Source organism: Cricetulus griseus, chromosome X (genome assembly GCF_003668045.3).
Source record: "Cricetulus griseus strain 17A/GY chromosome X, alternate assembly CriGri-PICRH-1.0, whole genome shotgun sequence".
Lineage (NCBI taxonomy): Eukaryota > Metazoa > Chordata > Mammalia > Rodentia > Cricetidae > Cricetulus > Cricetulus griseus.
Genome location: NC_048604.1, coordinates 94421747 through 94434268, shown reverse-complemented (window position 1 = coordinate 94434268; position 12522 = coordinate 94421747). Strand labels below are relative to the sequence as shown.

The following is a 12522-nucleotide window of genomic DNA, read 5'->3' as shown; positions in this document are numbered from 1 at the left end:
CGTGTGCCACCAATGCCCTGCCAGGAAGAAGGAATCTCAATTGAGAAAATGTCCCTACTAGATTGGCCAAGGACAAGCCTCTGAGGCATTTTCTTGATTTATGATTGCTGTGTGATGCCCTAACTCACTGTGGGTGTGCCATCCCTGTGATATGCAAGTCATGATGAGCAAGACATTAAGCAGCATCCCTCTATGTCCTCTGTATCAGCTCCTGCTTCCAGGTTCCTGCCCCAACTTCTCTCAGTGATGGACTGTGAAGTCTAAGTATAATCAAAATAAACCCCTTCCTACCAAAGTTGTTTTGGTCTTGGTGTTTTATCATAGCCTAACTAAGACAAACTGTAATGGGAAAACATGCTTTATTTTTGTTCTCTCATGTTGACAGTGCTGTAACTGTGCACTGTTTTTCTAGAAGCTACAAAACTTATGTTTTAGTTCATAGAATATATATAAACATAGCAGAAAGTCTAGCCACGTGTTTTTCTGTGCCGTCACTAAGGACTGTAAGTACATTATTAAACAGGCAGATCCTCATTTGTCCTCCACCTTGGAAAGCCTCTGTCTGCTTTCTCAAGGTGACAATGGCCTTCTGAGGTACACATTTTTCAGAGCTGTAAAGCACTACATGTTTGTCATAACAAGTGAGAGTAACTGAGAGAGATTTGGTCTAATGTTCTACCACAATCAACACATATTACTTGCTCCCCAGAACATTATGCGGGTGTCATGGATGCCTTCAGTCCAACAAGAGTAAAGGCAAAGGGGTGGATATCAGATTAGATGGGAGAAGTCACAGTAAAAAAAAAATGATATGGTGGATGGACAGAAACATTTTCTCCTCCTATAGACATCTCTACCTTGATTCATTAAGGAGTCATTTTTAGTAATGGAAAACTGGCAAAACTGTCTATTTTTTTCCTTGCACTCATCTGACTCCCCAGGGAGTAAGATAAGAGTTTTCTAATCAGTGAGACTAAGCAAGGAGTTGGACATAAACAACCTGATCATTGTAGTTCTCTTGCTACAGGGAGTTCTCTTGACCTGCAGGGAGCCTTTACACTGGGATTCTCTAAGTAGTATGAAAAGTGATGAGTCCTGCCTCAGGGGCCTTCAGTACACAGGTACCTGTGCCCATGAATGAATACATAGATGTTTTCTGCAAACACTACTCTAACTAGCAGGGATCCCTACAACTGGACTGTGAGAAATGGGAAAGTCTGTGATGATTAATATTTATTGTCAACTTGATTAGATTTAGAATCAACATAAAAATGTACCTCTGGGTATGATGATGAGGATGTTTCAAAAAAATTTTAATTGAAAGGGGAAACCCCACTCTTTAAAAAAAAAAAAAAAAAACAGGGCTTCTCTGTATAGCTCTGGGTGTCCTGGAATTCACTCTGTAAACCCAGCTGGCTTTGAACTCAGAGATAAACCTGCCTCTGCCTCCCAAGTGCTGGATTAAAGGTGTGTACCACCACCACCTGTCAAAAAACCCACTCTTAATATAGATGGCACTATCAATGACGTGGGGTACTGAACAAAAAGGAGAAAATGAGGAGCTGAGTACTAGCAATTATCTCTCTGCTTCCTGACTATGGATGCAATGTAACCAACTGCTTCACCACCATGATAGACTGTACCTTCAAATTGTGGACCAAAATCAACCTTTCCTTAAGTTGCTTTTGCCAGTTATTTTGCCATAATTATGAGAAAAGTAACTAATACAAAGCCTGAACTGGTCCCAAGCTTAGCAGCGATAAAGTTACCATCAGAATGCCAACATGACATTCTTGTCTGCATTAAATGGCTCACTGATGCAAAGATGAGGTCACATTCTCTATCTCTATCTGGCAGAAGTCTATAGTTTGTCAGATCCATAATGGTCATATGGAAGTTAACATCACACCACTGACTATAAGGTTCTGTTATAAGTAAAACTGGATCAAGCACTCATGACTACACATTAAAAATAAACAAACAACCACCCTTCTACTTGTGAAGTGAGAATAGGTTATGTGGGATAAAATTCAAGAAGGCTGTTTATAGTTCCCCATCCCAACCCCCATTAACAAAGAGAATATGCTAACACACACACACACACACACACACACACACACACACACACACACACACACACAGAGAGAGAGAGAGAGAGAGAGAGAGAGAGAGAGAGAGAGAGAGAGAGAGAGAGAGAGAGAGAGAGAAAGACAGAGAGACAGAGAGAGAGTTCTCAATTATATAGAAATTCGAAGACATCTTGCCTCTATATATGCTTATATGGATTTAGCATCCTGCTGGCCACTATGCAAGAGGAGCACATCTTAAACAAGACACAGTTGGTCTGGCAGGTTCCATGGTTCTAGACAGGTTGACTCATAGTACTGCAAGCCAAGGGAAACCTGGCAATACTAATTTTTTTTAGTTTTCAGATATATGTACTTTAGCTAAAGAAAGAAATTAAACATAAATTAATTGGAAGAAGTCATCATTCTTTTTGTAGAGCTTTATTTTAAAGTTATCTCCATACCTACTTATTCAAAGCCAATTTAATTGTCAGTGATGTAGGCAGGAATCTGCTATTAGCCACAAATTTTATAAGAAAACCAGTACTGAGAGCCTAAGTGACTTTTCCCACAGGGAATGGCACCCAAGTATTGATATTTTTTTTTTAGTATTTAGTTTTAGTTTGCTACTTTAATTTTCAGGTTCAATAATAGTGTAATAGGGAATTTAAAAAGTATGCTTGAAGGAGGCCTTCTTGTAGCATACAACAGGATTATATAGCTTTGTTAAGTTGCATGAATAGCAAAAAGATAGTAACAAACACCTCTGTAAGTACAATGGCAAGAATAACTCTCTGGAGACAGCTTCACACTTCTGAACATGAATGGACTGCAAAGTGGGACCACAAAGGAATCACCACACATACTCCTGGAATCTAGTTTTATTTTCTTCAATGCTATTTAAGGCCAAGTATGAACACAATCTACATCCTGGCTAGGAGACAGGCTAGGAGAACTCAGCCAACAGTCTAAAATTTATTACTTTTCAGAGAGAAAAAGAAAACCTATGTATACTACCTTACCACACAAACTAACACTATGGTATAAAGATACTAGCAAGGATTCAACACCTCTGCCATAGGGTTTCTGTCCAAATGCAGGATCTGAATCTAACCTCAATTAAATACCAAACCAACCTAAATCAAAGGCCAGCCCTCAAATGAACTAGCTTATAAGTGAAGATCATGAAAAAAGGAAGACTAAGGATAAGTTAAGAGACCAAAGAGCTTCATGCTGGCACTCAAAAAGTTTTATATTTCAGATTTTTAGGTCATGGACTTGTAAAGTCTATGGAAATATTCGAAAAGCTTGAGTAACTCTTACCATGTGAAGTATTTTTTTCCTTAAGCAATATGAATGTACTAAAAACAGAGACATGTTAAGCTCCTGCTAGGCAAAAAGAAACAAAGACAGTCCACATCACTATCATAATGACCAAAACCAACTTAGAATATTTTACACAGAACTGGAAGCGTAAGTAGTATATTAAGATTCAGAAGCAGAAACGGGCTAGTGAAACACAGTTTTGGCCACACTTGATTTCTTCTCTCTAGATTTCATCTATGTTCCATATACTACTTTTAGAGTGTAGCTGAAGCCAAGTCTTTTGGAACTCAGAGACATATCTGACAATACAAACAATGAAAAGAAACAACCACTTAAAAGAGTAATGCTAGTAGTATACATAACTATCTAACTGTGGCTTGATTTACCTGAGATCAAGGAGGTCACATGAGTAGCCTGAAATTTGGGATCCAAATTCAAAAAGGGTAACAAGACCCCCTCTCAAAGCTAATCATTTTTAGTGTGCTTTTAATGTTACATCATGGTGCTCACTTTGGCAGCACATGGTTCATAAAAAAATTGGAACAATACAGAGAAGATTGGCATGGCCCTTGCCCAAGGATGACTCTCAAATCTGTGAAGTGTTCCATATTTTTACACAGTTTTCTGTATAGGTTCCACATACCAAAATTAAATCAAGACCAAATAAACAATTTAAATAGACCTATAGCCCATAAGGAAATAGAAGCAGTCATTAAAAGTTTTCCAACCAAAAAAAAAAAAAAAAAAAAAAAAAAAAAGCCCAGAACAAGATGGCTTCAGGGCAGAATTGAAAAGAAAAGCTAACTCCAATACTCCTCAAATTGTTCCACACAATAGAAACAGAAGGAACAGCCATGTGTTGGTGGCACTTGCCTTTAATCACAACACTAAGGAGGCAGAGGCAGGCAGATAGATCTCTGTGAGTTTGGGGCCAGCCTGGTCTACAGAGCTAGTTCCAGGACAGGCTCCAAAACTACACCTGTCTTCAAAAGAGACAACCTGTCTTCAAAAAACCAAAACAACAACAACAACAAAAACAGAAGGAACATTGCCAAACTCCTTTTATGAGCTACAGTAACCCTTATACCTAAACCACACAAAGATTCAACAAAGAAAGTACTTTAGACTAATCTCCCTTATGAACATCAATGCAAAACTACTCAATAAAATACTGGCAAACCGAATCCAAAAACACATCAGAAAAATTATCCATCATGATCAAGTAGGCTTCATCCCAGAGATGCAGGGATGGTTCAACATATGAAAATCCATCCATGTAATCCACCATATAAACAAACTGAAAGAGAAAAAAACATGCTTATCTCATTAGATGCTGAAAAAGCCTTCAACAAAATCCAATATCTTTTTTCATAATAAAGGACTTGAAGAGATCAGGGTTACAAGGAACATACCTAAACATAATAAGAGCAATATAAGCAAGTTGACAAAACATCAAATTAAACAGAGAGAAACTCAGATCAATTCCACTAAAATCATGAACATTAACTAAAAAAATACTAGTAGCCCTTCTATATACAGAAGATAAGCAGGCTGAGAAAGAAATCAGAGAAACATCACCCTTTATAATAGCCACAAATATAAAATATCTTGGGGTAACTCTAACCAAACAAGTGAAAGGCCTGTATGACAAGAACTTTAAGTCTTTGAAGAAAGAAATTGAAGATATCAGAAAATGGAAAGATCAACCATGCTCTTGGATAGGTAGGATCAACATCATGAAAATGTCAATCCTATCAAAAGCAGTCTACAGATTCAATGCAATACCCATCAAAATCTCAGCAAAATTCTTCACAGACCTTGAAAAACAATACTCAATTTCATATGTAAGAACAAAAAACCCAGAATAGCTAAAACAATCCTGAACAATAAAGGAACTTATGGAGGCATCACCACCCCTGTCTTCAAACTCTACTATAGAGTTATAGTAATAAAATCAGCTTGGTATTAGCATAAATACAGACAGGTAGACCAATGAAATCAAATTGTAGACCCGTGCACACCTATGAACAACTGATTTTTGACAAAGAAGCTAAAATTATAAAATTGAAAAAAGAAAGTATTTTCAAAAATGGTGCTGGCATAACTGGATGCTGACGTGTAGAAGATTACAAATAGATCCCTATCTATCACCATGCACAAAACACAAGGCCAAATGAATCAAAGACCTTAACATAAAACCAACCACACTGAACCTGATAGAAGAGAAAGTCAGAAGTCTCGTTGAACACACTGGCAAAGGAGACGACTTCCTAAACATAACACCAGTAGCACAGACACTGAGAGCAACAACGAATAAATGGGACCTCCTGAAACTGAGAAGCTTCTGTAAGGCAAAGGACACAGTAAACAAGACAAAATGGCAGCCTACAGAATGGGAAAAGGTCTTCATCTGACAGAGGGTTGATTTCCAAAATATATAAGAAACTCAAGACGCTAGTCACCAAAACACCAAATAACCCAATAAAAAATGGGGTATAGAACTAAACAGGATTCTCATCAGAAGAATCTTAAATGGCCAAAAGACACTTAGAGAAATGTTCAACATCCTTAGCCATCAGGGAAATGCAAATCAAAACAACTCTGAGATACCATCTTACACCTGTCAGAATGGCCAAGATCAAAAACACCATGCTGGAGAGGATATGGAGACAGAGGAACAGTCTTCCATTGCTGGTGGGAGTGCAAACTTGTACAGCCACTTTGGAAATCAGTACGGCAGTTTCTCAGAAAATTGGGAATCAATCTATCTCAACAGCCAGCAATACCACTTTTGTGCATATACCCAAAGGATACACTCACACCACAAAATCATTTGCTCAACTATGTTCATAGCAGCATTATTCATAATAGCCAGAACCTGGAAACAACCTAGATGCCCCTCATCAGAGTAATGATTAAAGAAAATGTGGTACATTTAATGGAGTACTACTCCATAGTTAAAATCAAACCAAACAAACAAACAAAAAAACAGCAACAATGACATCTTGAAATTTGCAAGCAAATGGACAGAACTAAAGAGCAACATGCTGAGTGAGGTAACCTAGACCCAGAAAGACAAATATACTATGTACTCACTCATCGATGGATATTAGACATAAAGCAAAGGCCAACCAGCCTACAGGCCACAACCCCAGAGAACCTATATAACAAAGAAGACCCCAAGAGAGACATACATGGATCTGCCTAGGAAGGGGAAAAGACAAGATCTTCTGAGTAAACTGGGAGTGTGGAGGGTGGAATGGGAGAGGGAGAAGGGAAGGAAAGTAGAGAAAAATGTATAGCTCAATAAAAAAATAAGCAAAAGCCACATCACTAACGTGACTTTGAAAAATCCTGTGTGGCCCTTCCTTGTCTGATCCCCCTTTTCCCTCATTCAAAAATGCCAGTATCATCCTGAATTTTATGTCTGCCATATCATTTTCATGAAAACTCATTTTACCCATATTTAATTCTGAAGAACATTGTTTAGGTAGTATATCTAGGAACTAAAAATAAGTGGAATGTATTATTGACATTCCTCTTTAACTTGCTTTTTCCACTCATTTTAACATTCCTGAGATCCACCCATGTGGTTGTAGGCAGTCATGACCAATGTTTTTCATTACTGTATAGTTTGGCTGAATTTTCTTAAATAATTTATGTTCAACACATGTGAGCTCCCATTATTTTCTAGACCAGTCCATAAGCACCGTGATTCAGTCACTAATTTTCATCCAATGGAAGCCTATCTTTCTGGGAATTTTATTTTTATTTATTTGGGGAGAGGGCTTTCAATATGTAGCCTATGCTGGCTCAGGCTGGCCTAGAATTTATGTGATCCTTCTCTCTTACCACCCAAACACTATGATTATAGATGTGTGCCACCAAAATATCTGTTTTTCAGTACTGGGAGCATTTCAGGGGTGAGGTAGAAACCTAGTGCAATGGAAACTCCATGGAATCTATGAGGGTGACCCTAGCAAAGATTCTTAGCAATAGGGGATAGGGAGCCTGAACTGGTTGTCTCCTCTAACCAGAAAAGGCTTCCAGCAGTGGGACTGGGACACCAATCCAGCCACAAAACCTTTGACCTACAATCTGTCCTGTCTGCAAGGGTAAAGGTGGCACAGAACTTGTGGAAAGGGCCAACTCATAACTGGTACAACTTGAAACCTATGCCATGAGAGGGAGCCCATGCCTGACACTGCCTGGATGGCCAGGAACTAGAGACTGGATAGCCCAAGACCTATGATAGAATCAAATACAACTGGCAAAACAAATCAATGAAATGATTCCTAATGATACTCTGTTACTAATGATACTCATAGACCAGAGTCTAGCCCAAATTTTATCAGTGAGACTTCATCCAGCAACTGCTGGGAGCAGATGCAGAGACCTACAGCCAAATATTAGGTTGAGGGAACTTGAGGAATCCAATGGAAGAGGGGGAAGAAGGATTGTAGGAGCCAGAGGGGTCAAGGACCCCAGAAGAAATGGTCCACAGAATCAACTAAGTAGGGCTCATAGGAGCTCCCAGAAACTAAGCTGACAATCAGGGAGCCTGTATATGCTTGACCTAGGTCCTCTGTATATATGGCATAGTTGTGTAATTTGATGTTCTTATGGGACTCCTAACAGTGGGAACAGGAGCTGTCTCTGACTCTTTTGCCTCCCTTTCAGACCCTTGCCCTCCTACTGGGTTGCCTCATCTAACCTTAACACAAGGGGTGTGCCTAATCTCATTATAACTTGTTATGCCATGCTTGTTTTGTTGACATCCTTGGGAGGTCTGCTCTTTTCTTAAGGGAAAAGAAGGAGTAGATATGAGGGAGGGGAACCTGTGGTAAGGTGTAATGTAGGAGAGAATGAATTAATTAATTTAAAAAGGTAAAACCAAGAAACACTTGCTTCTCTTTAGACCTCTCAACAGTTGTTAATTTTTTCATTTATTTTACATACCAGTTTCCCCTCCCTCCTCTCTTCCCATTCCCTTCCCCCACCTACTGTCTATTGCCCTCATCCATTCTTCCTCTATTTAGACCTCTCAGCTCTTTCACAATAGTTAAGCATTCTTTTCTATCTGTTTTATGTTTTTTTTTCTTTTTTGGTTTTTTTTTTTTTTCGAGACAGGGTTTCTCTGTGGCTTTCGAGGCTGTCCTGGAACTAGCTCTTGTAGACCAGGCTGGTCTCGAACTCACAGAGATCTGCCTGCCTCTGCCTACCAAGTGCTGGGATTAAAGGCGTGCGCCACCAACGCCTGGCTCTGTTTTATGTTTTATTTTCTTTGCTTACTTTTAGGTTAATCATTCTTAATAGGAAGTTCTGAAATCTAAAATGCTCCATATTTCAAAGCTTTAATCCCAGCACATGGGTGGCAGAGTCAGGTGGATCTCTATGAGTTCAAGGCCAGCCTGGTCTCCAGAGCGAGTGCCAGGATAGGCTCCAAAGCTACACAGAGAAACCCTGTCTCCAAAAACCAAAAAAAAAAAAAAAATCTTTTAGTAACTTAGGACAGTGATCACAAATTTGATTTTCATTTACATTGTCCTTGTTGAGTTTATCCATCCCTAATAAAACATATTTTATTTTAAAATGTTGGGCTATTCCAGTTGCAGAGAGGGAAGAGTGATGAGCAAAGGGGTCAAGACCAGGCTGGAGAAATCCACAGAAACAGCTGACCTGAACTAGGGGGACCTCAAGGATCCCAGACAGATAGCTGAGAAACCAGACCTCCTGAATGTGGGTGTCACTGAGGAGGCCTTTGTAATCTATGGGGCCTCTGGTAGTGGATCAGTATTTATCCCTAGCATATGAATGGACTTTGGGAGCCCTCTCCACATAGAGGGATACTCTCTCAGCCTAGACACACGGGGGAAGGGCCTAGGCCCTATTCCAAAGGATATGACAGACTTTGAAGATCCCCATGGAAGGATTCAACCTCCCTGGGGAGCAGAAAGAGGATGGGATGGGGGGTTGGTGGGGGGGCAGGGGAGGAGGGAAGGAGGAAGGAACTGGGACTGACATGTAAAACAAGTTTGTTTCTAATTTAAATTTTAAAAAATCTGAAAAAAATGTTGGGCTATGTGGTAACATATACCTATTATCCCAACATTGTAGAAGCAGAGGTAGAAAGATCAGGTCAAAGACATCCTTGGTTATATGAGACTCTGTCTCCAAACCAGAATTGCTAACCACCAGTTATCTGTTAAAGAGACAAACAGTGAGACAGTAAGATGAGTAGGAAAGGAGATGGTAAGCAGGTGCCTATGCACAATGCAGTCACTTCAATCCAGAACTAGACATAGTACAATCAAAAGAGAAAGGATAATGCCAGGGGAAATAAAGAAGACAAAAATTGAATTGAAGGACCTAAAGAGAAAATGCTGACCATATCATTTTGGCAAATATGAGCCCTATATATGTTACCAAGCAACAAACTTACAAATGGTCCATCATTTATCCAGAAGATACATAAGTGTGTAAACACATACCCCAAAGGCAGACATCTGTCCTGCTCACCCCTTCTTGTTGGTCATGCTTTTGGCAGAACAGAAGCCACAGTGTTGGATGGAACCAAACCAAACTAAATTAAATCGACTGTCAACCATCAGAGTTCTGGCAAGGGAAGATATGCTTACTTGGATTTCACAGGAGAAGATGACCTCTTAGAAATGGCTTCAGGAGGCTCACATCTTCTCAGTGGGGACCCAAGACCCCCAGTGGAAACAGAAGTTGTCACTCGTCCCTTCTTCACTTTCTCGATCTGTAGGAAGGAAAGGGAAGGTGGAAATTATGTAATTATAATCTCAAAAAATAAAATAACTTAAAACATTAAATTCAAATAAATATAAAATATACACTTATTATAAAACCTTTACCAGAAGAAAGTGATTTTAATATCCACGATGCTTAATTGTAAACTCTGAGGCATACATGGTATAATGCAGAGTGCAAAACATAAATTTCTCTCTATTTTTCCCCTGACCTGCCTTAGTAGATGGAAAAGGGCATTATGGACTGGCCTATAGAAAGAGCTTTACCCTCTTTCCTTACTACACTTTCCTGTAACAAGTCCTCATTTAGCCCCCACAAATGGCAACCTTCTTCCACAAATAATCCACTTTACAGAAAATCTAAGAGTCATAAACACTAGCTCCTATCTCAGGGCAACCATGAATTTGAAAAGAATATATGCTATTACAAAGTATTTAACAGAGCTAAGGATGTAAGATAAGTGGTGGACTGTGTAACATGTAAATTCCTGGACTTGCTATCCAAGACTTCAAATAATAAATAAAATTTAAAATGTTCAATAGTAATATGGTAGTTTTAACATAATTTTTTTGGTTTTTCAAGGCAGGGTTTCTCTGTGGCTTTGGAGGCTGTCCTGGAACTAGTTCTTGTAGACCAGGCTGGTCTCGAACTCACAGCAATCCACTTGCCTCTGCCTCCTGAGTTTCAGACCCAAGAAACCTATGAGTGAAGACATATTTGTTTTTATTTAAACTGCCAAGGCACTTTTGGGTACTTTTCTATGCAGCAAACGGCAACACAAATGAGTATGGCATATATAATTTCTAAATAAATACATAGAATTGAGGGTACCTGCTTAATGGCCCTTTTTACCAACAGTGTCCATATGACATAAAAAAATAAATTCAACACCGTGGAGGAGCAGACACCAGGAAATAATCAAATTGAGAACAATACAAAGAATCAATATAACGAAGAGTTGGTTCTTCGAGAAAATCAACAAGATACACAAACCTTTATCCAAACTTACCAAACAGCAGAGAGTGAACATGCAAATTAATAAAATCAGGAATGAAAAGGGGGACATAACAACAGACACAGAGAATTTACAGAGAATCATCAGGCCATACTTCAAAAACCTATATTCCTCAAAATTCAAAAATCTAAAGGAAATGGACAATTTTCTGGACAGATTTCACTTACCAATATTAAGTCAAGAACAGATAAACAACTTAAATAGACCCATAACCCCAATGAAATAGAAACAGTCATCAAAAGTCTCCCAAACAAAAAAGCCCAGGGTGAGATGGCTTCAGTGCAGAATTCTACCAGAAATTCAAGGTACAGCTAATACCACTTCTCCTCAAAGTATTCCACACAATAGAAGCAGAAGGGTCATTGCCAATCTCTTTTTATGAGGCTTCAATAACCTTGATACCCAAGCCACACAAAGACACAACTAAGAAAGAGAACTACAGACCAATATCCCTCATGAATATTGATGCAAAAATTCTCAATAAAATACTGGCAAATCGAATCCAAGAACACATCAGAGAAATCATCCACCACGATCAAGTAGGCTTCATCCCAGGGATACAAGGATGGTTCAACATACAAAAATCCATCAATGTAATCCACCATATAAACAGACTGAGGAAAAAAAACACACAATCATCTCATTAGATGCTGAAAAAGCCTTTGACAAAATCCAACACCCCTTCATGATAAAGGTCTTGGAGAAATCAGGGATAACAGGAACATACCTCAACATAATAAAAGCAATATACAGCAACAGCTGACATAAAATTAAATGGAGAGAAAATCAATGCAATTCCTCTAAAATCATGGACAAGACAAGTCTATCCACTCTCTCCATACCTCTTCAATATTGTCCTTGAAGTTCTAGCTAGAGCAACAAAAGAATACAAGGGAATACACATCAGAAAGGAAGTAGCCAAACTCTCACTATTTACAGATGATATGATAGTCTACATAAGTGACCCAAAAAACTCTACCAGGGAACTCCTACAGCTGATACACACCTTCAGCAAAGTGGCAGGATGCAAGATTAACTCAAAAAAATCTGTAGCCCTACTATATACGGATGACACATTGGTGGAGAAAGAAATCAGAGAAACATCACCTTTTACAATTGCCACATACAACATAAAATATCTTGGGGTAACACTACCCAAAAATGTTAAAGACCTGTACCATAAGAATTTTGAGTCTCTAAAAAAAGAAATTAAAGAAGATACCAGAAAATGGAAAGATATCCCATGCTCTTGGATAGGTAGGATCAACAAAGTAAAAATGGCAATCTTGCCAAAAGCAATCTACAGATTCAGTGCAATCCCCATCAAAATCCCAACACAAT

The 12522-nt window shown here is 38.8% G+C and overlaps 1 protein-coding gene and 1 non-coding gene across 2 annotated transcripts in view; one reads left to right on the top strand and one right to left on the bottom strand.

Annotated features, from left to right (window-relative positions):
* The window catches only part of Map7d2 (MAP7 domain containing 2), a 46310-nt gene that overhangs the window by 20282 nt on the left and 13506 nt on the right, over positions 1–12522 (bottom strand). The window contains exon 4 of the mRNA XM_035450258.1: positions 10031–10155. Within this exon, the coding sequence (XP_035306149.1) occupies positions 10031–10155 (125 nt within the window). The remainder of the gene's footprint in view (positions 1–10030; positions 10156–12522) is intronic.
* On the top strand, positions 3901–4006 carry LOC113837671. Its single transcript, XR_003488360.1, has one exon. It is a non-coding gene; the product is annotated as a U6 spliceosomal RNA (small nuclear RNA).